At 50.3% G+C, this 26,651-nt stretch overlaps 1 protein-coding gene across 1 annotated transcript in view; it reads left to right on the forward strand.

Annotated features, from left to right (window-relative positions):
- The first annotated feature begins 654 nt into the window (after positions 1 to 654).
- LOC131764152 (death-inducer obliterator 1-like) overlaps positions 655 to 26,651 on the forward strand; it is a 29,448-nt gene continuing 3,451 nt past the window's right edge. The window contains exons 1-15 of the mRNA XM_067043199.1: positions 655 to 1,122; positions 1,520 to 1,624; positions 10,690 to 10,968; positions 11,758 to 11,971; positions 17,663 to 18,140; positions 18,388 to 18,547; positions 19,067 to 19,182; positions 19,338 to 19,443; positions 19,689 to 19,824; positions 20,048 to 20,576; positions 21,013 to 21,166; positions 21,890 to 21,979; positions 22,795 to 23,001; positions 23,644 to 23,754; positions 24,834 to 25,010. Of these exons, the coding sequence (XP_066899300.1) occupies positions 655 to 1,122; positions 1,520 to 1,624; positions 10,690 to 10,968; positions 11,758 to 11,971; positions 17,663 to 18,140; positions 18,388 to 18,547; positions 19,067 to 19,182; positions 19,338 to 19,443; positions 19,689 to 19,824; positions 20,048 to 20,576; positions 21,013 to 21,166; positions 21,890 to 21,979; positions 22,795 to 23,001; positions 23,644 to 23,754; positions 24,834 to 25,010 (3,330 nt within the window). The remainder of the gene's footprint in view (positions 1,123 to 1,519; positions 1,625 to 10,689; positions 10,969 to 11,757; positions 11,972 to 17,662; positions 18,141 to 18,387; positions 18,548 to 19,066; positions 19,183 to 19,337; positions 19,444 to 19,688; positions 19,825 to 20,047; positions 20,577 to 21,012; positions 21,167 to 21,889; positions 21,980 to 22,794; positions 23,002 to 23,643; positions 23,755 to 24,833; positions 25,011 to 26,651) is intronic.

Consider the following 26,651-nt stretch of genomic DNA (forward strand, 5'->3'; position numbering starts at 1 on the left):
TGTGGTCAGTATTTTCTCAGTGTCCCAGTCGTCTGCTGCTGCAGACCCTGCACGCAGAGCTGGATGGGCCCATCTTGTGTCAACACAGTCGTGGCTCGGGAATCTGGGCAGGGTTCAGCGGGGGCTGGGTGTGAGTGTTCAGGGTCCGAACCCCCCACCTCCACGTGATCCCTGCAGGAGCGTGGTCAGACGTCTCAAACGCAGCTCGGGGCTTCCAAGCGCTAGGCCCAGAGCCAGCACGGCGCTCTGTCCACCGAGCTCTGCGGGGAGAGCCCAAGGCCCCCGCCACCCTGTCCTGTCCTGTCTGCGCTGCCGCTCACTTCCTCTTTCCACGCTACCTCTTGTACAAATCCTTGTCCTCAGCAGTTGACAAATTCACAGATTTGGTTTGTTAGCTGTGTTTTCCTACTGAACGTTAGATACAAAACTGTTACAGTTTTCTTCAAGAATCCCTTTGAAACCTCTCAGCGCACTTTAGGAAACGCCTTCAGTTTTTGTAGGTGGAGAATTGTTGCGATTCACCGTGTCTGGGTTTCCTCCATGCGGGTGGTGCCCCTTCTCGTGTGCTCTCGTGGCTGGTGGGTGCCGGTCGTGGGCCTGGACCGCGGCCCTGGCTGATGCCTGGCGTGGTTTGGTTGCATTTCCCTGTTAGGTATGGACGAAAAGGGTGACCCAAGTGGTGAGGACGCACCCAAGGCAATCAAGCCCACCAGTAAAGAGTTCAGGAAGATGCAGGTGTTGCAGAGGACTGCCATCGCGAAGCGCGAGGGCGCCGGGGATGTGGAGGTGGATGCCCTGGAGCCGCTGCCCCGGCAGCAGCAGAGCCCGTCGCTGCGACACAGCGGAAGGCCGCCGAAGCGGACTGAGCGGGTGGAGGAGTCCCTGACCATGGTATGGTGCCGGGGCCGGAGGGGTACCCCCGTGTCCCTAGAGGACTGGGCGGAGCCGGCGTCCTGTCCGGTGACAGATGAGGGGAGCATGGAAAGCACCTCGGACAGGAAGAGCGGTCCTGGGTCTGGCTCCACAGGTGGTAAGGAACGAACGGCCTCCTGGGCAGAGGTCAGAGGGCGTGGTGACGAGGTTGACACCTCCCATAGTAACAGTGACTGGTCAGCGGTAGAGGTGAGTGTGGAGCCGTCATCGGCCATTGGCAGAAACCTCAAGACAGAAGCGTTTGTCTTCTGAGATAAGTGAGCTTTTCCCAGGAGTGGCATTGTGCGCAGGTCTGGGCTCCGCCAGCTCCCAGGTCCATGCACCTGCTTGAGGCTGGCAGGCCTATCTCTTCTTTCTCTGTGTTTGTTAATCATATCTATCTCTTATGCTGTTATTATTGACTTAACATTTTCCATCAGTGGGCTCACTTTTTAAAGTCTTCTCGTAAGTTTTCTCATGAATGGATCCTGAGTTTGAAGTACATATGTGAGCAAACAAAATTATTTTTGAGTCACGGGGGCATGTGTGCACCTATATTACCCGTCACTGCCTTGAGAGAACCCGTGGTCTTGTCCCTGCCTCGCAGCAAGGTGCCAAGGCCAGCGGTGGTGACCGCACGGCTCCCCAGGATGACAAGACAGCTGCAGCTGGCATGCCCTCTGTGATGGTGTTCTCCCGCTCACCAGTGCTCGTGCAGCTCGATTTTCTCCTTTCCCAGCTCTGGTCACTCGTGTCCCCTGCCCAAGGGCCATGATTCTTTGTCATGGTTTCCGTGCATCTTGAGAGCTGTCTCAGACTCTCATGATTGTCCTACTCAGAGCACGTTTTCACCCCAGGCCTTCCTTGAATTGGGGCCCATGCCGCCCCCACAGCCCGTTCTCTAGCCAGTGTTGGGCATGCAGATGGCTTTGCCGTGGCCGTGTCATAGCTCCCCACCATCTCTCCCTTGCACTGAGGTAGCCTCGCAGGCTGGACCGTTTAAATTTTACCTGTCGTGGGGGTATGAGGAGGCACCGAGTGGAAGTATGATAACTGGTAAGGAAGAAGAATTAATGGAAATGTAAGTCAGTAGGAAACGTCATGTTATTGATGATGGATTTGAGACTACACATAAAAAGTATTTATCTGAGTAAACCTTGGATTCTGCGGAGGAAATACAATTAAGTGCATAATTATATATATATATATATATATATATATATATATATATATATATATACGTATAAAAATATATTTGTTTTTTTTGCGGTACACGGGCCTCTCACTGCTGTGGTCTCTCCCGTTGCGGAGCGCAGGGTCAGCGGCCATGGCTCATGGGCCTAGACGCTCCGCGTCATGTGGGATCTTCCCAGGCCAGGGCACGAACCCGTGTCCCCTGCATCGGCAGGCGGACTCTCAACCACTGCGCCACCAGGGAAGCCCTTAAGTGCATAATTTGAGATATAAGATTTTGCTTAAGTACATTCGAGGGGTATGTTCACGTATGTTATTAGTCTCCACCATCAAAACATTCTCTAGAGATCATGGACAGCTGTGTTCAGCCCTTGTAGTGAACCAGGTTCTTACTGCATGGCAGGCAACCACAGACTTGTTTAGCAGCTTAAACAACACACACTTATTAGCTCAGAAATCCAGGACTGGCTTAGCTGGGCCCTCTCTGCTCTGGGTCTTACAAGACTGCCCTCTAGGTGTCAGTGGGGGCTGAGGTCCCATCAGAGGCTCAGCTGGGGAAAGATCCACTTCCAAAAGCTCTAATTTGATTTAGCATGTAAAATATGTCCCGGGCAATTTTTGTGGCATGGTAATACCAAAAAGTTACCTGTTGTTTCTGAGACCCATGGTTTTTTTTTGTTTTCTTTTTGTTGTGTTTTGTTTTGTTTTTAACATCTTTACCTGGAGTAAAAGTGTTTTACAATGGTGTGTTAGTTTCTGCTTTACAACAAAGTGAATCAGTCATACATATACATATGTTCCCATATCTCTTCCCTCTTGCATCACCCTCCCTCCCACCCTCCCTATCCCACCCCTCTAGGTGGTCACAAAGCACAGAAGTGAACTCCCTGTGCTATGCAGCTGCTTCCCACTAGCCATCTATTTTACATGTGGTAGTGTATATATGTCCATGCCACTCCCTTACTTCACAGCTTACCCTTCCCCCTCCCCATATCCTCAAGTCCATGCTCTAGTAGATCTGTGTTTTATTCCCATCCTACCAGTAATCTCTTCATGACATTTTTTCTTAGATTCCATATATATGTGTTAGCATACGGTATTGGTTTTTCTCCTTCTGACTTCACTTTGTATGACAGACTCCAGGTCTATCCAACTCATTACAAATAACTCAGTTTCATTTCTTTTTATGGCTGAGTAATATTCCATTGTATATATGTGCCACATCTTCTTTATCCATTCATCTGTTGATGGACATTTAGGTTGCTTCCATGTCCTGGCTATCGCAAATAGAGCTGCAATGAACATTTTGGTACATGACTCTTTTTGAATTATGGTTTTCTCAGGGTGTATGCCCAGTAATGGGACTGCGGGGTCGTATGGTAGTTCTAGCTGTAGTTTTTTAAGGAACCTCCATACTGTTCTCATAGTGGCTGTATCAATTTACATTCCCACCAGCAGTGCAAGAGGGTTCCCTTTTCTCCACACCCTCTCCAGCATTTATTGTCTCTAGAGTTTTTGATGATGACCATTCTGACCGGTGTGAGATGATATCTCATTGTAGTTTTGATTTGCATCTCTCTAATGATTAATGATGTTGAGCATTCTTTCATGTGTTTGTTGGCAATCTGTATATCTTCTTTGGAGAAATGTCTATTTAGTTCGTCTGCCCATTTTTGGATTGGGTTGTTTGTTTTTTGTTATTGAGCTGCCTGAGTTGCTTATAAATTTTGGAGATTAATCCTTTGTCAGTTGCTTCATTAGCAAATATTTTCTCCCATTCTGAGGGTTGTCTTTTGGTCATGTTTATGGTATCCGTTGCTGTGCAAAAGCTTTTAAGTTTCATTAGGTCCCATTTGTTTATTTTTGTTTTTATTTCCATTTCTCTAGGAGGTGGGTCAAAAAGGATCTTACTGTGATTTATGTCATAGAGTGTTCTGCCTATGTTTTCCTCTAAGAGTTTGATAGTGTCTGGCCTTACATTTAGGTCTTTAACCCATTTTGAGTTTATTTTTGTGTGTGGTGTTAGGGAGTGTTCTAATTTCATACTTTTACATGTAGCTGTCCAGTTTTCACAGCACCACTTATTGAAGAGGCTGTCTTTTCTCCACTGTATATCCTTCCCCTCCTTTATCAAAGATAAGGTGACCATATGTGTGTGGGTTTATCTCTGGGCTTTCTATCCTGTTCCATTGATCTATATTTCTGTTTTTGTGCCAGTACCATACTGTCTTGATTACTTTGGACTTGTAGTAGAGTCTGAAGTTAGGGAGCCTGATTCCTCCAGCTCCATTTTTCGTTCTCAATATTGCTTTGGCTATTCGGGGACTTTTGTATTTCCATACAAATTGTGAAATTTTTTGTTCTAGTTCTGTAAAAAATGCCAGTGGTAGTTTCATAGGGATTGCATTGAATCTGTAGATTGCTTTGGGTAGTAGAGTCATTTTCCCAATGTTGATTCTTCCAATCCAAGAACATGGTATATTTCTCCACCTATTTGTATCATCTTTAATTTCTTTCATCAGTGTCTTACAGTTTTCTGCATACAAGTCTCTTGTCTCCTTCGGTAGGTTTATTCCTAGATATTTTATTCTTTTTGTTGCAATGGTAAATGGGAGTGTTTTCTTAATTTCACTCTCAGATTTTTCATCATTAGTGTATAAGAATGCCAGAGATTTCTGTGCATTAATTTTGTATCCTGCTACTTTACCAAATTCATTGATTAGCTCTAGTAGTTTTCTGGTAGCATCCTTACGATTCTCTATGTATAGTATCATGTCATCTGCAGACAGTGACAGCTTTACTTCTTCTTTTCCTATTTGGATTCTTTCTATTTCTTTTCCTTCTCTGATTGCTGTGGCTGGAACTTCCAAAACTAGGTTGAATAAGAGTGGTGAGAGTGGGCAACCTTGTCTTGTTCCTGATCTTAGTGGAAATGGTTTCAGTTTTTCACGATTGAGAACAATGCTGGCTGTGGGTTTGTCATATATGGCCTTTATTGTGTTGAGGAAAGTTCCCTCTATGCCTACTTTCTGCAGGGTTTTTATCATAAATGGGTGTTGAATTTTGTCAAAGACTTTCTCTGCATCTATTGAGATGATCATATGATTTTTCTCCTTCAGTTTGTTGATATGGTGTATCACGTTGATTGATTTGCATATATATTGAAGAATCCTTGCATTCCTGGAATAAACCCCACTTGATCATGGTGTATGATGCTTTTAATGTGCTGTTGGATTCTCTTTGCTAGTATTTTGTTGAGGATTTTTGCCTCTATATTCATCAGTGATACTGGCCTGTCGTTTTCTTTCTTTGTGACGTCTTTGTCTGGTTTTGGTATCAGGGTGATGGCGGCCTCATAGAATGAGTTTGGGAGTGTTCCTCCCTCTGCTATCCTTTGGAAGAGTTTGAGAAGGATAGGTGTTAGCTCTTCTCTAAATGTTTGTTAGACTGCTCCTGTGAAGCCATCTGGTCCTGGGCTTTTGTTTGTTGGAAGATTTTTAATCACAGTTTCCATTTCAGTGCTTGTGATTGGTCTGTTCATATTTTCTATTTCTTCCTGGTTCAGTCTCAGCAGCTTGTGCATTTCTAAGAATTTGTCTGTTTCTTCCAGGTTGTCCTTTTTATTGGCATAGAGTTGCTTGTAGTAATCTCTAATAATATTTTGTATTTCTGCAGTGTCAGTTGTTACGTCTCCTGCATTTCTAATTCTATTGATTTGAGTCTTCTCCCTTTTTTTCTTGATGAGTGTGGCTAATAGTTTATCCATTTTATTTATCTTCTCAAAGAACCAGCTTTTAATTTGATTGATCTTTGCTGTTGTTTCCTTCATTTCTTTTTCATTTATATCTGATATGATCTTTATGATTTCTTTCCTTCTGCTAAATTTGGGGGGGTTTTTGTTCTTCTTTCTCTAACTGCTTTAGGTGCAAAGTTAGGTTGTTTATTCGAGATGTTTCCTGTTTCTTAAGGTGGGATTGTATTGTTATAAACGTCCCTCTTAGAACTGCTTTTGCTGTATCCCATAGGTTTTGGGTCGTCGTGGCTCCATTGTCATTTGTTTCTAAGTATTTTTTGATATCCTCTTGGATTTCTTCAGTGATCACTTCGTTATTAAGTAGTGTATTGTTTAGCCTCCATGTGTCTGTATTTTTTACAGATCTTTTCCTGTAGTTGATACCTTGTCTCATAGCGTTGTGGTCAGAAAAGATACTTGAAACGATTTCAATTTTCTTAAATTTACCAAGGCTAGTTTTGTGACCCAAGATATGATCTATCCTGGAGAACGTTCCATGAGCACTTGAGAAAAATGTGTATTCTGTTGTGTTTGGGTGGCATGCCCTATAAATATCAATTCAGTGCATCTTGTGTAATGTATCATTTAAAGCTTGTGTTTCCTTTTTTATTTTCATTTTGGATGATTTGTCCATTGGTGAAAGTGAGGTGTTAACGTCCCCTACTATGATTGTGTTACTATCGATTTCCCCTTTTATGACTGTTAGTATTTGCCTTATGTATTGAGGTGCTCCTATGTTGGGTGCATAAGTATTTACAATTGTTATATCTTCTTCATGGATCGATCCCTTGATCATTATGTAGTGTCCTTCTTTGTCTCTTGTAATAGTTTTTATTTTAAAGTCTATTTTGTCTGATATGAGAATTGCTAGTGCAGCTTTCTTCTGATTTCCATTTGCATGGAATATCTTTTTCCATCCCCTCACTTTCAGCCTGTATGTGTCCCTAGGTCTTAAGTGGGGCTCTTGTAGACAGCATATATATGGGTCCTGTTTTTGTATCCATTCAGCCAGTCTGTGTCTTTTGGTGGGAGCATTTAATCCATTTACATTTAAGGTAATTATCGATATGTATGTTCCTGTTACCATTTAGTTAATTGTTTGGGATTTGTTCTTGTAGGTCTTTTCCTTCTCTTGTGTTTCTTGCCTAGAGAAGTTCCTTTAGCATTTGTTGTAAAGCTGGTTTGGTGGTGCTGAACTGTCTCAGCTTTTGCTTGTCTGTAAAGGTTTTAATTTCTCCATCAAATCTGAATGAGATCCTTGCTGGGTAGAGTCATCTTGGTTGTGGGTTTTTTTCCTTCATCCCTTTAAATATATCCTGCCACTCCCTTCTGGCTTGTAGAGTTTGTGCTGAAAGATCAGATGTTAACCTTATGGGGATTCCCTTGTGTGTTATTTATTGTTTTTCCCTTGCTGCTTTTAATATGTTTTCTTTGTATTTAATTTTTGACAGTGTGATTGTTATGTGTCTTGGCGTGTTTATCCTTGGGTTTATCCTATATGGGACTCTCTGTGCTTCCTGGAATTGATTGACTATTTCCTTTCCTATATTAGGGAAGTATTCAACTATAATCTCTTCAAATATTTTCTCAGTCCCTTTCTTTTTCTCTTCTTCTTCTGGGACCCCTATAATTCGAATGTTGGTGCGTTTAATGTTGTCCCGGAGGTCTCTGAGACTTTCCTCAGTTCTTTTCATTCTTTTTTTCTTTATTCTGCTCTGCAGTAGTTATTGCCACTATTTTATCTTCCAGGTCACTTATCCGTTCTTCTGCCTCAGTTATTCAGCTATTGATCCCATCTTGAGTATTTTTCATTTCATTTATGTGTTGGTCATTGTTGCTTGCTTCCTCTTTATTTCTTCTACGTCCTTGTTAAATGTTTTTTGCAATTTGTCTATTCTATTTCCAAGATTTTTGGATCATCTTTACTATGATTACTCTGAATTCATTTTCAGGTAGCCTGTCTATTTCCTCTTCATTTGTTAGGTCTGGTGGGTTTTTATCTTGCTCCTTCATCTGCTGTGTGCTTCTCTGTCTTCTCGTTTTGCTTATCTTCCTGTGTTTGGGGTCTCCTTTTTGCAGGTTGCAGGTTTGTAGTTGCTGTTGTTCTTAGCGGCTGTCCCCAGTGGCTAAGTTTGGTTCAGTGGGTTGTGTAGGCTTCCTGGTTGGGAGGACTAGTGCCTATGTTCTGGTGGATGAGGTTGGATCTTGTCTTTCAGGTGGGCAGGTCCACGTCTGGTAGTGTGTTTGGGGATGTTAGTAGCCTTATTATGATTTTAGGCAGGCTCTTTACTAATGGATGGCACTGTAGTCCTGTCTTGCTAGTTGTTGGGCATAGGGTGTCCAGCACTGTAGCTTGCTGGCCGTTGAGTGAAGCTGGGTCTTGGTGTTGAGATGGAGATCTCTGGGAGATTTTCGCCATTTGATGATATTGCGTGGAGCTGGGAGGTCTCTTGTGGACCAGTGTCCTGAGGTTGTTTCTCCCACCTCAGAGACACAGCCCTGATGCCTGGCTGGAGAGGCAAGAGCCTTTAATCCACACGGCTCAGAATAAAAGGGAGAAAAAATAGAAAGGAAAGGAAAGGAAGGAAGGAGGGAAGGAAGGACGAAATGAAGGACAGATGAAGGCAAGGAAGGAAGGAAGAGAGGAAGAAAGGGAGCAAGGAAGGAAGGAAGGGAGGAAGGAATAGAGGAAAGGGAGGGAAGAAGGAAGGAAGGAAGGGAGGGAGAAAGGAAGGGCGGAAGGAAGAGAGGAAGAAAGGGAGGAAGGAAGGAAGGAAGAAAGGAAGAAGGAGGGAAGAAAGGAAGGAAGAAAGAAAGGAAGAAGACAAAATAAAGTAGGATAAAATATAGTTATTAAAATAAAAAATAATTATAAAGAAGTAAATTTCACTTAAAAAAACAAAAAAAAAAATGGGTCGGTCTAACCCTAGGGCAAATGGTGAAAGCAAAGCTATACAGACAAAATCTCACACAGCAGCACACACATACACACTCCCAAAAAGAGAGAAAAGGGGAAAATAATAGTATATCTTGCTCCCAAAGTCCACCTCCTCAGGTTAGGATATTTCGCTGTCTATTCAGGTATTCCACCGATGCAGGGCACATCAGGTTGATTGTGGGGCTTTAATCCGCTGCTTCTGAGGCTGCTGGGAGAGACCTCTCCCTTTCCTCTTTGTTCGCACAGCTCCTAGGGTTCAGCTTTGGAGTTGGCCCTGCTTCTGCACGTAGGTCGCCCGAGGGCCTCTGCTCTTTGCTCAGACAGGACGGGGTTAAAGGAGCATCTGATTCGGGGGCTCTGGCACAGGCCGGGGGGAGGGAGGGGCACGGACGTGGGGCGAGCCTTCGGCGGCAGAGGCCGGCATGATGCTTCCCCGGCCCGAGGCGCGCCACACGTTCTCCCGGGAAAGCTGTCCCTGGATCCCGGGACCCCGGCAGTGGCGGGCTGCACAGGCTCCCGGGAGGGGTGGTGTGGAGAGTGACCTGTGCTCGCACACAGGCTTCTTGGTGGCGGCAGCAGCAACCCTAGCTTCCCACGCCCGTCTCTGGTGTCGGCGCCAACAACCCGGCTCGCGCCCTTCTCTGGAGCTCCTTTAAGCGGCACGGTTAATCCCCTCTCCTCTTGCACCAGGAACCAAAGAGGCAAGAAAAAGTCTCCTGTCTCTTCGGCAGCTCTGCGCCCATCTCTGGAGCTCCGTTAAGTGGCACGCTTAAACTCCTCTCCTCACGCACCCCAGAGAAATTGTCTCTTGCCTCTTCGGCAGCTGCAGACTTCTCCCGGACACCCTCCCGGCTAGCGGTGGTGCACTCACCCCTTCAGGCTGTGTTCACTCTGCCAACCCCAGTCCTCTCCCTGGGATCCCATTGAAGCCCTAGGCTCAGCTCCCAGCCCCCGCCCGCCCCGGCGGGTGAGCAGACAAGCCTCTCGGGCAGGTGAGTGCAGGTGGGCACCGATCCTCTGTGGGAATCTCTCTGCTTTGCCCTCCGCACCCCTGTGGCTGCGCTCTCCTCCGCGGCTCCGAAGCTTCCCCCATTCGCCACCCGCAGTCTACACCAGCAAAGGGGCTCCTGCTGTATGGAAACCTCTGCTCCTTCACAGCTCCCTCCCACTGCTGCGGGTCCCGTCCTTATTCTTTTGTCTCTATTTATTCATTTTTCTTTTGCCCTACCCAGGTACGTGGGGTGTTTCTTGCCTTTTGGGAGGTCTGAGGTCTTCTGCCAGCATTCAGTGGGTGTTCTATAGGAGCAGTTCCACGTGTAGATATATTTCTGATGTATCTGTGGGGAGCGAAGTGATCTCCGCGTCTTACACTTCTGCCATCTTCCAAACTGAGTCGAGACCCACGTTTAATCGGGTGTCCTAGGTGTCGTTTCACAACCTTGCCCGCGGAGCCTAGGCATGGGTGCCCTCTCAGCAGAGGCAGCAGTGGAATCCTCTCTCTCCTGGAGGCTCAGTTCCATTTTCAGGGTTTTCAGTTGATGAAGTTGGACCCCTTGGACTAAACCAGAGTCCTCTCACTTGGGATGTTAATTTCGTTGGTAAGGTCCCTGCGCATTTGCCCCATAAGGGAACCTGCTTGTGGTGTGAAATCCCATTGTGTTCAGAAGTGTGCAGCGTGCGTCCCGGGGTCCTTTTAGAGATCTGCCTATCATGCGTGGCATAAAGGGCAGTTAAGAACTTGAGTGCCTTACTCAGGGGAGGTAGATTTGTGTGTTTTGGATAAAGAAAGGTACATTTTTATTCATAATTTTTCATACATGATTAAAAACAGTAATCTCGGTACTCTAAATAGTTAGGTTACAAAGTGCCATACCCACCAAAGTGGGTGAGTACACTGAAGCCGTGTCTGATCCTGCAGGTCGTAGAGGCGCCTGGTGTCGCCAGATCCATCGGCCCTGGGCGCTCAAGCGTGGCGCAACCCGCCTCTGTCTACTGCCGCAGCGACCGTATCCTGAAACACGCTAAGGCCAGCAAGCACTTCCAGAGCGCAGGGAAAGGGCAGAAAGCAAAACCTAAAGAGAAAAGCAAGACAAAGGCGGAAAAACTCATTCTTCAGAAATGTAGCGTTCAGGTAAGTTGACTGAGACCAACCATTTGTGTAGTTGAAACCAAAAGCGTCTGGAGGTTACAGCGTCGGTGGGTTGATGTGGAGTGTAGGGCACACAGGCCCAGATGGGATGCAGGCACCTTCACACTGCCCTCCGCCTTGCCCACCAGTGTTCTCGTCAGAATTACCAGCAGGCACGTGTTCTCATGTTTTCCTTCTCTGCCTCTAGCCGAGGGATTAATTGCTAGAAACGTGGGAACCGGCTGCTGCATGGAATATCTCTCCACCCACACACCAGCCCCGCTGGGAGGAGAGCAGTCCCTGTTGGAGTCTGTGTGGGGAGTTGACGCACAGGCAGCGGGTGGCAAGTGGGTTCTGGGGGTGCCACACTGAGTGCCTGGTGGGGTTCAGGGATGTCGTTTGTACGTGTGTCCTTTCTCCACGCACTATTGTGTCTGCAGTTCCTGCCTGTCAGTGTTGCTTGGGCGTGTTCTCACACGGGGCCCCAGCGCACTGTGCTCTCCGCCTTGCTTCACTGCCTCACTCCATGGCCCCTCGGTTATGCTGGCGGCCTAGCACCTCATCAGGATGCTAGGATGGCGGATGATTCTGTCAGGGACCTTCTCATCGCTCGGATGTTGATGCGTGCCTGCTGGATGTGGGGGAGTAGCCAAGGCCTCTGCCGAGCAGATGCAGTGTATTGGGCTTAGGATGGGCCAGGAGCTGATTGCGTCGTGACCCTCACTGCAGAGTGAAATGAGCAAAGGTTAATTTCTGACCTCGTTAATGATTGGGGCTTTACTGATTATCCAGGCAGGCGTTAACATCTCTTCTGTGCACAAGAGACTGGCTTCAGAGAAGAAGGAGAACACAGTGAAGAAGATGGTGGTGGTCCGTCCGAGGAGTGAGGTCCTTGCTAAGGAGCCGACCTGTGAGAGCAGCACGCCATCCTGGGCCAGCGACCCCAATTACAATGCAGTAAAGCCAGAAAAGACTGCTGCCCCCTGGCCGCCACTGTTGTATAAATGTATGTATCACCCGGGGGGAGCTCTGGATGCTTCCCGGTCTTTCCGGAAGGAAAGAAATGGTGAGGTCGGAGAGAAATCTTTTATCAGCTCCATGAGCTGTTTTTATCTGTCTCTTCCAGATTTTTAGTGGCAAAACAATGTGGGTGGGACAAAGCAGCCTTGTACATCTCACCATTCTCCTCCCCCCATTTGGAGAGAGAACCAAAACTTGTCCTGATAAGGATTTACCTTGACAGCTGTTTTTAAAGTTATCCACATAGCTGGAATTTTCTTGGTCATTCGACATTCTCTCATATTTTTAAGTGTTTTACTTTTTACAGGTTTTTTTAAAATAGCCAACTGTTCAGAAAATTAGTGCAGGGACGGTTTCGCATGTACATGTACTTTTTCTGACAGAGACCCTCAGATGTACCCTGGCTGCCGCCCTTAGTTCTTGTGCTTTAGCGGGGGTGGGGGTGGGTAGAAGTTTCTAGCAGGATTGGTCCTGCTCACCTCACCTGCCCTTTGGCCTTCGTGTGGCCTCTTGGGCTCTGCATCTCCTATGGCACTGCTCACAGACGGTCCCGCGGCAAAGTCCCTTAGGTAGCATCGAGTCCCAAGGGTTCTTTCTGAAGGTGCAGCTGTAAGCCTCCCACACGGTGGAGGAGTCTCAGGTGTATTTGAAGCTGTAAAGTAATGTTTTTGATTTTGTGCGCGTTGCACATGACCGTGCACGTAGTCAGTCTCACCTTCTGAAAGCTAATGAAGTAAACCTGGAAGATCGGTAAGAAGGGTTTCCACTTTGATTTCTGTCAAAGAAGGTCGGGGCGTTGCCGTGCACCTGGAGGCGTCCACAAGACAGCACAAAGGTAACGGCCGCTTAACCCGCTGTGGTCAGCAGGTGCTGCAGGCTATGAGCCCCAGAGTCTTAACACACCCCCGGCCCCCTCATGTTGCTTGAAGTAGCAGATGATGCAGGCACAGACAACTGTTAAAGTTGAACCTTGTCAAAGTGGTGAAAGTGCGTGTTGGTGGGTTTTGGAGGTGAGGGAAAGCAGCAGCTCTACTTCCAGCTGAGTCTCAGGTCTGGTGGCCAGTCCCCGCCAGTCCAGTTGGCGTAGACAGGAGATTGGAACGCCTGCCTCACACACAGCCTCGGCCCCGTTTCCTTCTCGTGGTTCATGCTGAGGGATGATGTGACCATTTTTTTCATATATTACCAGTCCAACATGAATTGGGTTTTGGTTTTCAAAAGCTGAAACTCAAAACAAGGAAGGGTCCATTTGCCTCCAGAGGTGTACTTGGTTTTTTGCAAGCTTGTTATGGCCAGTTCTCTGCACCTCTCTCTTGAGGTGTAAGTCGCTCAAATACTGCACATCAGTAAGAAAAATGTCAGTCTGGACAAGCTTTGTGTAGCCCCAGATCATGGCAGTTTGGCTTTGGACCCACATACAGACCCCTAGCGATAGAGAGCAGCTGGTGTGAGGGCCCCAGAGATGGAGATCAGGCCTCCCGAGTCTTTGGTGGGGATTCTCTCTGTTTCTGTGTAAGCATAACTTTACATGTATAGGAATCATTCAGTGCAGAATATTGAAGCAAAGGCACAAAAGCAAAATGGTTCTCTCTTGCTACTTGAATTTTCACACTAGGACAAGTCTTGACAGCCAAGAAACAAAGTTGAAATGAGAAACGTCCTCGTACACGTGTCAGGCTAAGCTGAAAATAGAGCTGATGTCACAATGAGCAGAGCCCACTGCCCCCAACCCCTGCTGCTGCTCCACTGTGTCCTCTGAGCCCTCGATGGTCCCCTTAACGTGACCCGGTCCTTGTGGCGGTAGCTGCCTCAGCCTCACCCGAGCCTGGGTGGATCTGGGGCCCTGTGGGAATGGTGGGGGAGGGGACGCTGCGACCTGCACCACGTGGCCTTGCTTGTCGTCCGGTCACATGGGAAGCTCTTTGATTCCTTTGGCATTTACAGCCAATCATTCTGAGTAGTGTCTCCCCCCATAGCCCCTACTGTGTCAGTGTGACAAAGCCCCATATCTGGGGCTTTTCAGGGTAAATTGGCACCTCTTTGGCACAGGAAAGAAGGTATAAAGCAGTGACCGTCCCTCAGGGTTTCTCACTGGTCCCTGTGAGGGGCCGCCCCGGCAATGGCTGTCACTCAGCTGTCACTGGGCTGGGGCCACGCAATGCCCTGCGGCTGGGCTTCTGGCCCGGCGCTGGTTCCTCTTCCTGCTGCACAGCACTGTCTGCTCCCAGTAACCCAGCTTCCACTCCCCTTTCCTCCTGTCCCCACCAAGGCCCACCAGTGCCACCCAGTGGCCTGCGATGCCATAACACCACGGCCCACCTTGCCATGTGACAAGGCCCCCAGTTTCATGCTTATTGGGAAGTTAGCCAATTAGAGTGTTGCAGGTCCCTGAGCGCACCAGCCTGCCTGGTTCCTACTGGGATTCACCACAAACAACTCCTTTCCAGTATAAACCAATGGGCAGAGCCAGCAGAAAGGACGTCATCTCGGGCGGTGGCTTGGCTACCGGCCAGCCTTTCCTCCTGTATCTGCTCCCCAAGACAGCACCTGGCCTGGAACGTGGGCCACTCTTTTCCCCATAGGCAGCCCCCGGGATGGCCCAGACTGGGTGTACACCCCCACGAGGCTGTCTCTGTCCAGCACATGGGAAGGTGGTCACCCTGCCTCGAGCTGGCAGCACTGGTGGCCTACCACTGCTGGAGCCACTCTACCGTGGGGGTGTGCTGCTTTCCTGTTCTAGAACTGGTGCTTCGTGGTTGGTTGGTTACGCCTTGCTCTTCTGTGAATGTATACACAGGATACAGTTAAAAGGGAATTTGGATGAAGAATTTTGCAAATCTGAGTTTAGCTCTACTCAGAAGTAATGCTTCTGTCACTGTCAGACACTTGAGCACTACACAGTGTCACTGCCATTCCAGCAGCAGCTAACCCACATCCAGCTGATGGTGGGGCCAGACGCAACTGTTTTCTGTTTTGAGCATTTTTCCTCAAAGAAGTGGAGGGATAGAGCTGACTTGCTGTTGAGGGCCACCACTTTCCACATCTTACCAACTTTTAATTTACATTATTATACTTACATATGCTCTGAGATGCGGGTGAGGGATAATGAAAGTTGACTTTTAAAAGCCAGAAGCAGCTAATTGTATAGAAGAGCAGCATAATGGTTAAGGAAAGCCATCCCCTGCTTTTTAAATAGATGACGTTCATTTACCGTTACCACTCTTGGATAGCAGGTCACTTTAATCACCTGTACTGTGAGTGCCCTAAAAATAAGCTCCTGTCTTCTCTTTTCCCTGAACGAGAGAAAACCCCGGTTAGACCTGTAGAAGCGTTGATTTTAGGGAGTGAATGTTTTCGAAGTCAACAGGAATTGTCACTTGAAACAATGTAAATGTCACATGATAAGATTTGATTGAGGCCCCATCATGGGCGCCTCATTGAGAATTCTGGAAGCACCTTAGGCCAGCTTTTTAGAGTTGCTTAAAAGTGTGCTACTAAAATAATCTCAGCAAAGTTTATAAAAAGTCAGTGACTGAGCTGGTTTTAGGACTCGATTTTAATCCTGACAGGTTTGTTCTTTCATCCCCTGCTGGCAGTCACAGCTGGCACCGGGTCCTGCCCCACTCCGCTCTCGTTCCTTCCCCCAAGAAGAGGGGCCTCTGTCCATTTCATTTAACCTAAGCTCTAGCAGCCCCCTACCCCCAGATTAGGTGCTGTGGACCCTGTTAGCCAAGGCTGAGCTGGTAAAGATAACTTTCCATGTACTGACGTCTGGTAGCGCCTTAGGAATATGGATTTGAGCTGATGAAATAATATACGTAGAAACGTAGTTCTTAGCTTTAGTTCCTATGATGTTCCCAGTACCTACATTGTTAGACAGTTAGCTGTGACTTGCTGACGGGACATGGGTGACAGCAGGATGGATGTAGAGCACAAGCGGGCTGCCCAGCGGGGAGCGGGTTGTCTTGGGAAAGCCTGGACAGCCTAGCCCGGGGTTGCCGGCACACGTGGGGCCAGTGATTGGGACACCGTGGACAAGGGGACGTGAGGTTGGGGGGACTCTGTGAGTTGAAAATAGGAGATTTGCAGTCAGGGCTGTTGCTTGATGACAGTGAAGCACTTCTAACACGGTTCTAAGTTTTGGATGTGTGTAGCGCTGTTGCAAACTTTGTAAAATTAAGTAATTTCACCTGTACTATGAAATGGAAAAATCTTGCGGTCCCTGTCCCCGGGCTTTTAACACCTGTGGCTGAACTGGCCTGACGAGTGCTGGAGGAAGGCAGTCCTGGGAGCAGCGCTCTGGCCCTTCGCCAGGATGGTCACGCAGGGTGTAGGCTGTGAACACCTTGGGGGACTCTAGTGGGGTCAGGCCTTATTTGTAGACAGGGTCCCACCTCTCTCCCAGGACTTCACATTTTCTCCCTGCTTCACTAGTACAGTTGCAAGAAGCTCCGGCAGCTGACTGGAATTGGTGGGTCTTCAAGCCCTGCGTCAAATCGGAAGGCTGCTAGAGTATCTCGAAGTGTCCCGTTTAGAATCTGGGGGCTCACTGCGCTGTGGGTAGTTTGAGAAAAGCCTGCGCCTGGAGAGGTGGCTTCTCCGTCGGTCCTGTGTGACGTGGCCCTAGGTGGTGTCCCTGTGCTCTCCTGGCTTGCTCCCTGGACCTGCCTGCCCCCCACCCCCCAACCCGTTCTGTCCTGGGTCCCAGACGTTCTGGGCGGTGGGCCTGAGCAGGGCCATCTGGGAACACACCCCTGCTCTCAGTCACGGCTGCCCATGTACCTCTGCTGGGCCACACGCCCCTAAGACCAAGGGACTGGCCTTAGGATGAACCTGCTTGCTTGCCTCTGACTGTAATTCTGATGGTCCGATACAGGATTAAATGTCATCAGTCCATGCGAAGTACTGGCATAGAGACTCTCCTTTTAGCTTTTGGCTGTAATCCTTGTTTGGGTTAAAAGTGCTAACCTACTGTCTTCCCCAATAGCGAGCTGCAGCTAGAGGGGCGCGAATGGGAACGTGAATGACAGCAGGTGGCATTCCTGCCACCCGGCTCCTAGTGTAAAAATAACTGGTCTTCCCCCGTGTTGCAGTTTTCTGCCAACATTCTGTCTTTTATTAACGTCACCTTGTCTGGTTGACATTTGTCCAAGAGGACGATGAGCACCTCTAAGCTCCGCCCCAGGGTGGGCTCCTGCTGGCCCTTCAGTGCCCCAAGGGCCCCCGGGGTGGGGCTTGGGTGTGCCTTCGAAGAGAAGTGTCTGATCCACCCTGGAAGGATTTTCTCAGCTCCTGTTGACCAGAAACTGCCCTGGGCCTCTCCACGAGAGTGGTCTTTGAAATCTGTACCTTTCTTGATAACAGCAAAATTTGCCCTTCGAGTTCCAAGCTAAGCTAATGGTTTAAATCAAGCCTTTGATAGCTTACTGGTTTATCGGTTGAAGTAAAAGTTTTAATAATGAAGCATTCCTTTCTGAAACAAAGTATATTCACTATCATAAATGTTGCTGGTAGCCCTTTTGACACCCCTTTTCTGAATTTAACAGTTACTTTAAAAATGCTCTTTAAATCTGTCTCACAGTGATGCCTGGTTATTAACTTTGCTGGTTTCGGGTGCACATGCTGTGTGGGGACCCCCGCACCCCTGCCTCACTAAGCGGGCCCCTCTCCTTTGCAGCCGTGAAGGAGGACCGACGCGCAGAGGCCAAGGCGGCAGTGGCAGTGGTGGCGAAGAAGGTGGCTCCTCCAGGCTCTTCTGGGGGCGGCAAGCAGCCCTCGCTCAGGAACCTCCTTCCGAAGAAGTGCCCTCCTTTGGCAAACACGGCAGCAGCCAAACCGGCCATCAAAAAGTCGCCACCGGGTTTCAAGGGCACAATCCCCAAGAGGCCGTGGCTCTCGGCCGCCCCCTCCCCCTCGGGCAGCACTCCCTCAGCCAAGCAGGCAAGGCTGGCACCTGTTGCTGCCACGTCTGCTTCCAGAAAGTTCCCCGGCTCCGCTGCTTCGGTGGGCGCCGTCAGGATGCCTGGGACCACCTCGCTTCCCCTGGCCTCTCCAGCCCCGGGACGCCTGGGCCCCGCGAGCCCCGCCTCGTCACAGCCAGGTTGTCAAATGCGGCAAAACATAAGACGCTCCTTGAAGGAGATCTTGTGGAAAAGGTGGGCTGTTCCACTTTGTGTCTTACCTGTTAAAGTAGAAAGTTTTCCACGTAAAGGGTGGTTGTTTCACAGTGGCCCCGCTGCTTAAGAAAAATGTCACATGTGGGACTTCTCTGGCGGCCCAGTGGTTAAGACTCCGTGCTTCCGCTGAAGGGGGCACCGGGGTTCCATGCCTGGTTGGGGAGCTGAGATCCCGCATGGCATGTCAGTGCAGCAGTTACCGTGGGTCTTTTTTCATTCCATGTAGAGTCACTGACAGCGATGACTTATTCATGACACAAAATGAAGTTGGAAAAATTGCACTGCACATCGAGGAGGAGATGTTTAACTTGTTCCGAGCCACAGACAGTCGGTACAAGAGCAAGTACCGCAGCCTCATGTTCAACCTCAGGGACCGCAGGAACCAGGTGCGTGTCCCACCGTCAGGAGTGGGGGCTGCCCCGGCCTGGGTTAGGGCACCGGGTCCCCCTGCGGCCGTGGGGGAGTGGCACGCTGTTCCCGTGGGGCCAGGTGCTCGCCTGCTAAGGTTCTTGCCTCCTGCACGCCTGCCTGTCTTCCAGGGCCCACGCTGTCTGGGTAGGCCTCTTGACCTCTTACCTGTGTTTAGAAGCAGGGCATGTACTCTGACTTTCCATTTCACCTTGTTAACCCCCTGGCAGAAGGGCTTTCTTCTACCTTTGTCCCTAACACTGTACCTTCTTTGGTCGATTGTGTTTTCCGTGAGATGGTCTTTGTAGCAGGGTCAGTGCGGTGGGATTCTCGAGATGAGCTGCCCGACCTCGGGGCCCTTGTTCTCAGAGCATCGATGGGACACTCCGGGCCCTCGTCACGCCGCGGGGCAGGGGCTTACCTTGCTGCCCTTCTCTACATCCTCTCTAGTGTCTTAGAGGGTTTTGAACGAGTGAACAAGAGATGTTTGTTTACAGGGGCTCTTCCGTCGTGTTATGCATGAAGAAATCTCGTTGGCAAAACTTGTCAGAATGAAGCCAGAAGAACTTGTCTCCAAAGAGCTTCCCATGTGGAAAGAGAGATCATCAAAGCCTGTGAGTGCCGACGGGAGAGGCGGCTGCGGGTGCCACAAGCCTGACACCAGCGCCCCCCCCCCACCCCAGAGTGAATGAATAGCCTGTTGGCATGAGAGAGTCCCCTTGCGAAAGAAGGGCTAAGGCTTCACGTTTGTATGTCTTTTTCATCTTACGTGATGGAGTCCAGAACTAAATTGCATAAGGAGACTAAGAAGCCTACCGTTAAACAGGAAAGTATTTCCAATATGGAAGATTCTATGCCAGTATCAGATTGTGATGTAAGCATTTAGGATTTCCAGTGACTAAGATGATCCCATTCCAGACGTTGTTAGGTGCCTGAATTACTGGGCAAGACACTGAGCTGACACAAGTGTGTGTAGTTGTATTGCTTCTCAAGTACTTGTATTCAGTAGTCCTTTTTCTCTTTTTTCACTGCTTCTCAGTCACGTAAGAAGTTTTTTCCATGGGTACTGCTAATTTGGAGAGGGGGTGGAAAAGAAATGATCTCCTCCTTGTGCTTTAGGAACAGCAAGAATCAGTGCGGGCGGCCCCCGAGATGAATGCAGCACCCCTGCTTGACCTTGTCGGCAGTGTGCTGCAGGACACGACCCCGCAGCACCGGGCGCACCTCTTTGACCTGAATTGTAAGATCTGCACAGGTGAGCAGATCTGGGGGGAGACTGTGGAGACCCTTCTCAGGACAGCTGCATTCAAAGCAAGTTACAAAGTGGAAAGGCTAGAATCGTTTCTTCAAGCTTAGGAAGTGAGCCCCTACCTTTATAGTGTTGTCATTTTAAAGCGGTGATCGTCCGTCCACCCGTGGGCAGGCTTTGCTCTCGAACGTGTGGGATTTCTCACGAAGGCCTTACTTCTGTTCTCCAGGTCAGGTTCCATCGTCGGAAGATGAGCCAGTGCCGCAAACACGAAAGTGGTCAACTTCTGCCAAGAAGGAGGACTCAAAGTCCGAGCATGACAACTCTGCCTCTGAGCCCGCTCTCAGCTCAGCCGATGATGTGGCAGCAGAAACCCTGCCTGAAAACGCCTCGGAGCCAGACCTGGAAAGCGCTGCTCATGCCCATTTGGAGGGAAAGTCCCTCCCGGTGCCTCCAGAGGATGGCCACCCCGAGCCCTCTGCCCTGGAAGGTGCCCCCTGCCCAGCCCCAGGTGGCGGCGGAGTGCTCACCACAGTCACGGTGTCTGGCCGAGACCCCGGGACTGCACCAGGCGGGCCGAGCACGGGTACGGCTCCCTCGGCAGCCCGCCCAGGCAGCGCCCACCCAGCGGAACCCCAACAGGGTGTCCCGAAGCCTGTGCCGACTTCCGTGACGGTGCCTAAGTCCATCCTGGTCAAGCCGTCCACGTCGCCCGAGCCCAGATACCTCCTGTTGGTCCCGCCGTCACCGAGCATCAGGTGCGGCCCCCATGTGTGGTCTGAGCAGCCAAGCTGTGGCCTTTCTTTCAGATGGACAGAGGAGCAGTAATGAGCGATTCAGTCATTCGGCTCTGAAATCCACCCAGAAATACAACTCTCCTCAGTTTTCTATTTTAAAAAGGCGTTCTTTAAAGCTTCAGTTTTAGGATGACTAATTATCACCTTAGAAATATAGTTCTTGAAAACTGGAATTTGAATGTACAGCCATCCAGTTTATTGCCTAAATAGTGTATATCTCTTTGACCAGAATGTGTTTATATCATTATGATTAAGGTAATTAATTTGAAAAAGTAAGCTATCCAAACTTGCAGGAATTCAGTTTGCTTTTATAAACATGTTAAATAAATAAATAAATGTTGGGGATTCTTTGGGCACAGAGAAAGATTCATGTATTTTCTGTGGTTTTGTTTTGCAGCATCTCAGAGTCCCGGTCCCCTCCAGAAGGAGATACCACCCTCTTTTTGTCTACACTCAGCACCATTTGGAAAGGATTTATGAACATGCAGAGTGTAGCAAAGTTTGTCACTAAGGCGTATCCTGTCTCTGGATGTTTTGATTATCTCAGTGAGGTTAGGAGCAGGAGGGAGAGAATTGTGTGTGTGCGTGTGCGTGCGCACGTTTTCCACAGGCGCTCTGAGCCCACACTGGAGTCAGGCGTGTGACCACCTTCCTGCTGAGTGTCTGGATGCACAAGCACCTCTGCAGGCAAAATAGGGGTTGCTGGGCCAAGTCAGCAGGTTATGCAGTTTGGACAATGGGGAAAATTCAAGTGAGAAATCAGACCCTCCATCTTTTCTGAAAAAGCTGAAGCTTGTCTTCCTTCTCCCTCTGTCCTGCTAGAGCTTGTGCAAAACCAAACCTGGGTGTGCATGTGCCCGCTGCAGGTGTGGCCAGACACACGTGACCTGCATTGGTGTGGAGGGGCACACATGAAAGGTCTCTTATTTTTCAAAATGAACAAAAACAGCACTAGCATGTCAGACTTGACAACAAGTGCTCAGTCACTTCTGAGACATACCTGGATCTTTACCATGTGTGTATGTTCATAAAAGACAACAGTAAAACATTGTGCTAAATGTCATCCTATTTAGCAGAAGCTTATCCTCCTACCACCCTTGGGTTTGGTCACTCATGATCCGGGATGTTAGTCAACTAAGCAACATTCGACACAGTTATTGCCGTTTTGTTTGGGATAGTTGCAGTTTTCTTAGTTGTGAATCTCGGGTAGTTTGGGGTCTCTCTGTGACCGCCACGGTTCCACCGGCCATTTAATCAGAGTTCATTTCACTTAGGTCCTGCCCAACACGATTCACATCGGCGGAAGGATTGCCCCAAAGACAGTCTGGGATTACGTCGGCAAACTCAGATCTTCAGTGTCTAAGGTACCTACCTGCCCACAGTCTGACCTCTGCACCCAAGGAAGAAGGGGTTTGTTTACACACGGCTCACTCTGGGACATCTCGTCTGGCATGTTAATACCTGAAACGTCTCTAGTTCATGAGATATTTGCAGCTGAACGTTTAAGTTGATAGCTGGCTAACCTGTGAAGAAGGGGTGTCTGAGCAGCACGACGGTGGAAGCTTTGTGAAAGCGCATGTGTAGTTCGGAGTTAGAAATACGGATGCTCTGTCCCTTCTTTTCTGAGCTGATGGAGTAGAGGTCGGGGCAGGCGGCTGGGCTGGAGTCTGTGAACCCCTGAGATGCGGATGCAGCTGTGTGTCTGCGTGTGCAGTGCTCTTTGGGGGAGGGGCTCTTGTTTTCACTGGGCTCACAGAAGGGTTACGACCCTGGTCTAGTTCAGCCCTCCCATTTCGGAGCCGCAGGCAGCTCATCGCACGCTTTGTGGTCACTTAACTCTGTGTCAGACACTGCCCCAGGCTGCCCCTGCACACAGAGTACCCCATTACTACGAGAGCCCCAGGAGGTGGGCTCTGTGTGGAGGACAGTGGGGCGAAGTAGTTTTAAAGCAGTTCCTCTGAAAGCAAGACCCAACCCAGCAGTCTTGAGACTCGGGCCTGTGTCCTCTTCACCAGCTCATTGTCCTGATGTGTTGGGCAGCGGGGCTGTGACAGTCAGAATCAGAGCTGGTCGCTTCTCTCCTCGCTTCCCTCCTGCTTTGGGGGCTTAGGTGCCAGGTGAAGCGGTTGCCTTCCCGAGTGGCCGCGGGTCAATGCTCCCCGCCCTCTGTTTGTTGCAGGAGCTGTGTCTGATCCGCTTCCACCCTGCGACGGAGAAGGAGGATGTGGCCTATATCTCTCTCTACTCCTATTTCAGCAGCCGCGGCCGCTTCGGCGTCGTGGTAAACAACAGCCCACACGTCCCCCCCATGCCCTGCGGAGTCCGTCACAGCGAGCTGCATGCCTCACTCAGACCCGGCCTTTGGCAGCAGAACTTGGGAGCAGGGGTGAAGCAGCGTCAAGCTTTGGGGCTTCCCGGATAGTGAAGGGTGGCACCGGAGGTCCCCTGAGGAAGGTGCGAATTGTCTTAGAAAAGTCCTGTGAAGAGGGACGAACCCGTCCGGAGCCCACCCGCCTCGTGTGAGCAGGGTGTTGGTGGCAGGAGCTGGGCAGTGCCGGGAGGCCGGGGCCTGGGCCTGGCCTGCGGGCTTGCCTCTTGCAGGCGTCAGGCCAAGCCTCTGTGCTACAGGCATTCAGTTTGAGGAGGAATGAGAAATAGCGTTGAGACAGGAACTAGTTCTAGAAATAGTCACTTTGAAATCTGCTGCTCCAATTCTTCTCTTTGGCAGACCACTTTCTGTTCACTCACTCCTTAGAAAGTGCTGCTTCTAAAGAATGACTTACATACAGGCTGACCGGAAAGAAAGTTCAGGCTTGTCAAGGGAGCTAAGTAAGGGTGATTCCAAGGGGGCCGTGGACTCTGGGGACTCAACTCGTCTTAACCCTGAGAAGGTGATGGGACTTAAGTCTCACACAAAGATGGCTAAATGGGAGTGTCTCCTTGGCCATGGCGCCCCCCAAAATGGCTAAGCCTTAAAGGTGCTGAGGGTAACCCGCAGTCAGCACTCTTGAAGCGCTTGCTTCCACAGGCGGTGGCTACGCCCATGCCTGGCGCCTCCGTGTCCACGGCCAGCGCCCCTGCGGCAGCCAGGCCCTTACACGGCCCGGCGTCCCTGCGGCTGGGCCCGGCGTCCTGCTCGGTCCCCATGACCGCGGGACTCATGTTCCCTGACACAACACACGGAGCTATGTGCAGCCGCGGGACTCATGTTCCCTGACACAACACACGGAGCTGTGTGCAGCCTCCGGTCAGTCACAAGGGCGGAAGCCTGTGCGGGGCCTAGTGGGAGCGTAGATCCTGTGACACGCACCCTTTGTGCATGTGTGGCAGTGGGACCTGGGAGGGGACGAAGCCCTGTTTCCCCCGTGTTGGAGGCCCTCTCACGGCTCCACTTGCAGAGCCCGCGGTGGGGTCTTGCCTCACTCCACCCCGGTGCACCTTGTCACACGAGCAGGGGGCTGCCAGGTTCGGGGCCACAGACAGACCCTGAGGGGGCAGAGGTGGACAAGGTCCGGCGTGCTGAGGAGGCAGGTGGGTGGGGGCCACTGAGGAGACCCCCAGTTGGAGCCGTGGCGGGAGCCGGCGCAGTGCTGGGTTGGGCCCCGGCTGGCGGAGGGAGGGGCCCATGCTGGGTGTTCGGGCTGACACGGGGACAAGGAAGGCTGGGCAGGGCACTCACCTCGTCTGCTGAGTGACCACACTTGATGAGCAGCGGAGTGGACGTCACTCCTCCGCCTGCATTCCCAAGGCTGTCACTTCCTGAAGGGGTTGCTCAAAGCCTGCAGGTTTTCACCCACGATAGAGAATGAATGTTTCATTAAAATAAAGTAGTAAGGGGGGTTTTGCAAACGTAATTGTGTGGGAAATTTTACCATAAACTTTTAAGACTTATTTTTTTAATTGGAGGACTTCTAAATCTCAGCTTGTTTAATTTAGTATATATATTTTTAATTCTCCTGATACCTTGTTTGATATTAACGTCTTTATGTGTTCTGTACACTTGCACATCAGTCAGACTCCCTTGGCCCCAGGCCACGTTACCTGCCTGAGCTGCTTCGCACGTTTGTCTCGTGACTCGGCGCTCCCTGGGTACAGACGTCCGTGTGTCCTAGGCTCGTGGTGTGTGCGTCACGTGCGTGTTGTGTGTGTGTGTGAGTGTCGGGAAGGTGGGCTGGGGGTGTTCCTCCTGTCTCTGCACAGCATCCTTTGACGGCACAGGTCCAGTCCGAGGGGCTGCTGTGTCCCTCGATGGAGCAGCCAGCGGGCTTGAGCACATGCTGCCCGGCAGCGCTGGCCCCGCAACCTGCTGGGAGCGCCCTTGACCCCCCACGTCAGCCCCTCAGCGGGGAGCGCCCGCACTGCCCAGGGTTGCCGCTGCCTGAGGTTGCAGGGCCCGTAAGCGTGGAGACAGGGTCCGCCCCGGCCGCATCTCCATCCCAAGGCCTCGGTGGGGCACAGGCCTCCCACTTTGGGCAGCCCGCCAGCAGGTGGGCCTCTGGGAAGAGGAGGGCAGGTCTGTGGGGGTGGAGAGTGTCTGACTCGGCTCGTCAGTCTCTGGACTTGGGAGCCCCGTAGATTTTGACAGTATGGCTCACACTCGAGAAGCAGGCGAGGACGCAAGGTGTTGAACTCATGTGCGGAGCCGGGGAGGCCTGCACGGCCTGCTCGTGGTCAGGCTATGGTCCCCCGCAGCCCTGTTGCTGACACACCTGGACACAGATCCTGGTTTGGGTCTTGGCTCAGGAAATCCACACACACATTTCTTAAGGTGTCCCTCGTCCCTGGGTTTGTCCACTTCTCTCTCTACACGGGTGGTCTGGGGCTGCCCCTTTCACAGTGAAGACTCGGGGACCTACATGCAGCTAAGAAGTCTTGTTTCATCCACACGGGGCATTGTGGACACGTTTGCTTCCGCAATTTGGAGGGGGTCGGGCAGGGGTGCCGACACCCGGGTGCTCAGTCTGATCAGTACCCCTTGTCTGGAAATGATAGTTCAGTGGCCCCCCACCTAGTTCTCATCTACTTGATGAGTCATAAGCCTCACCACTACCCTCAAAGGGAGGTTGGTAAGTAAGCACCCCGCTTGTAACCGTGGGACAGAGACCCTGTGCGGAGCTGGGGAGGCATCCCGGGCCCCGGTGGGAGCCTTGTCCCTGCATGCAGCCGGCGTGCTCACTGCTTCTGTGCCTTCTCGGGGGGTGGCGTCCTTTCCTCTCTAGGCGTCACACTCAACAGTGGGCGCGCCCGCAGGGGCCCCAGGCCAAAAATGGGGGCTTCGGGGGAAAGCTGCCCCTGCCACCGCCCCTATGGTAGTAGCCCTTCGACTGTGTCCAGCGTGCCCTTGCCAGGCGCCTGTCGTGAGGGAGCGGAGCGGGGTGGAGCCAGACGGTGCCCTCGTCTCCCTAACGGTCACTGCCGAGGCCCCAGTAGCACAGTGAATCTTGTTCTTCCACGAGTAAGTCATCTCCACAGTGCCAGTTACATTTCAAGTCTCCATGCAGCCATAACGTGCACAGGCGAAGCAGATAATATTTGACTGCTTCAAAAACAGCCCTATTTAAATGTAAAATCCTCCTGAAGATTAGTGGGGAAATTCAAAACTAACACTCCTCGGACTCTGGAGCTTTGTTAGATCGCTTACGGTTGTGTGTAGATGAAGTGGTTGAGAGCTGAAAGCATTTAAAAATATGACTAGCTGCTTAGTTAGAGGCTGGTCTCCAGGGAGTTTTACTGTTTTCGAAAAAAATGTAAATGTTAAGTAATTTAAGCATAACCTCCCCTGTGATGCCTGTGACCACAGTGGGTAGAGTCTAGAGAATTGCGCCGAGTCTGGGATATATCACTTTTGTTAGGAAGCATGTAAAGCCGTTGCAAGTTGTAGGGCTGGCACACCTCCCGAGGACAGGACCCCATCCGTCTCCCTGGATTTAGCGCAGTGGCTGACCCTCCACAGAGAGCGTCTTTGACCTGATGCGTGATTCACGCCGCAGGCCCTAGTGTTGGCACCTTAGAAGTTTAGCTCTTCAGAGGTAGCAT

The sequence above is a fragment of the Kogia breviceps genome, chromosome 10 (assembly GCF_026419965.1).
Source record: "Kogia breviceps isolate mKogBre1 chromosome 10, mKogBre1 haplotype 1, whole genome shotgun sequence".
NCBI lineage: Eukaryota > Metazoa > Chordata > Mammalia > Artiodactyla > Physeteridae > Kogia > Kogia breviceps.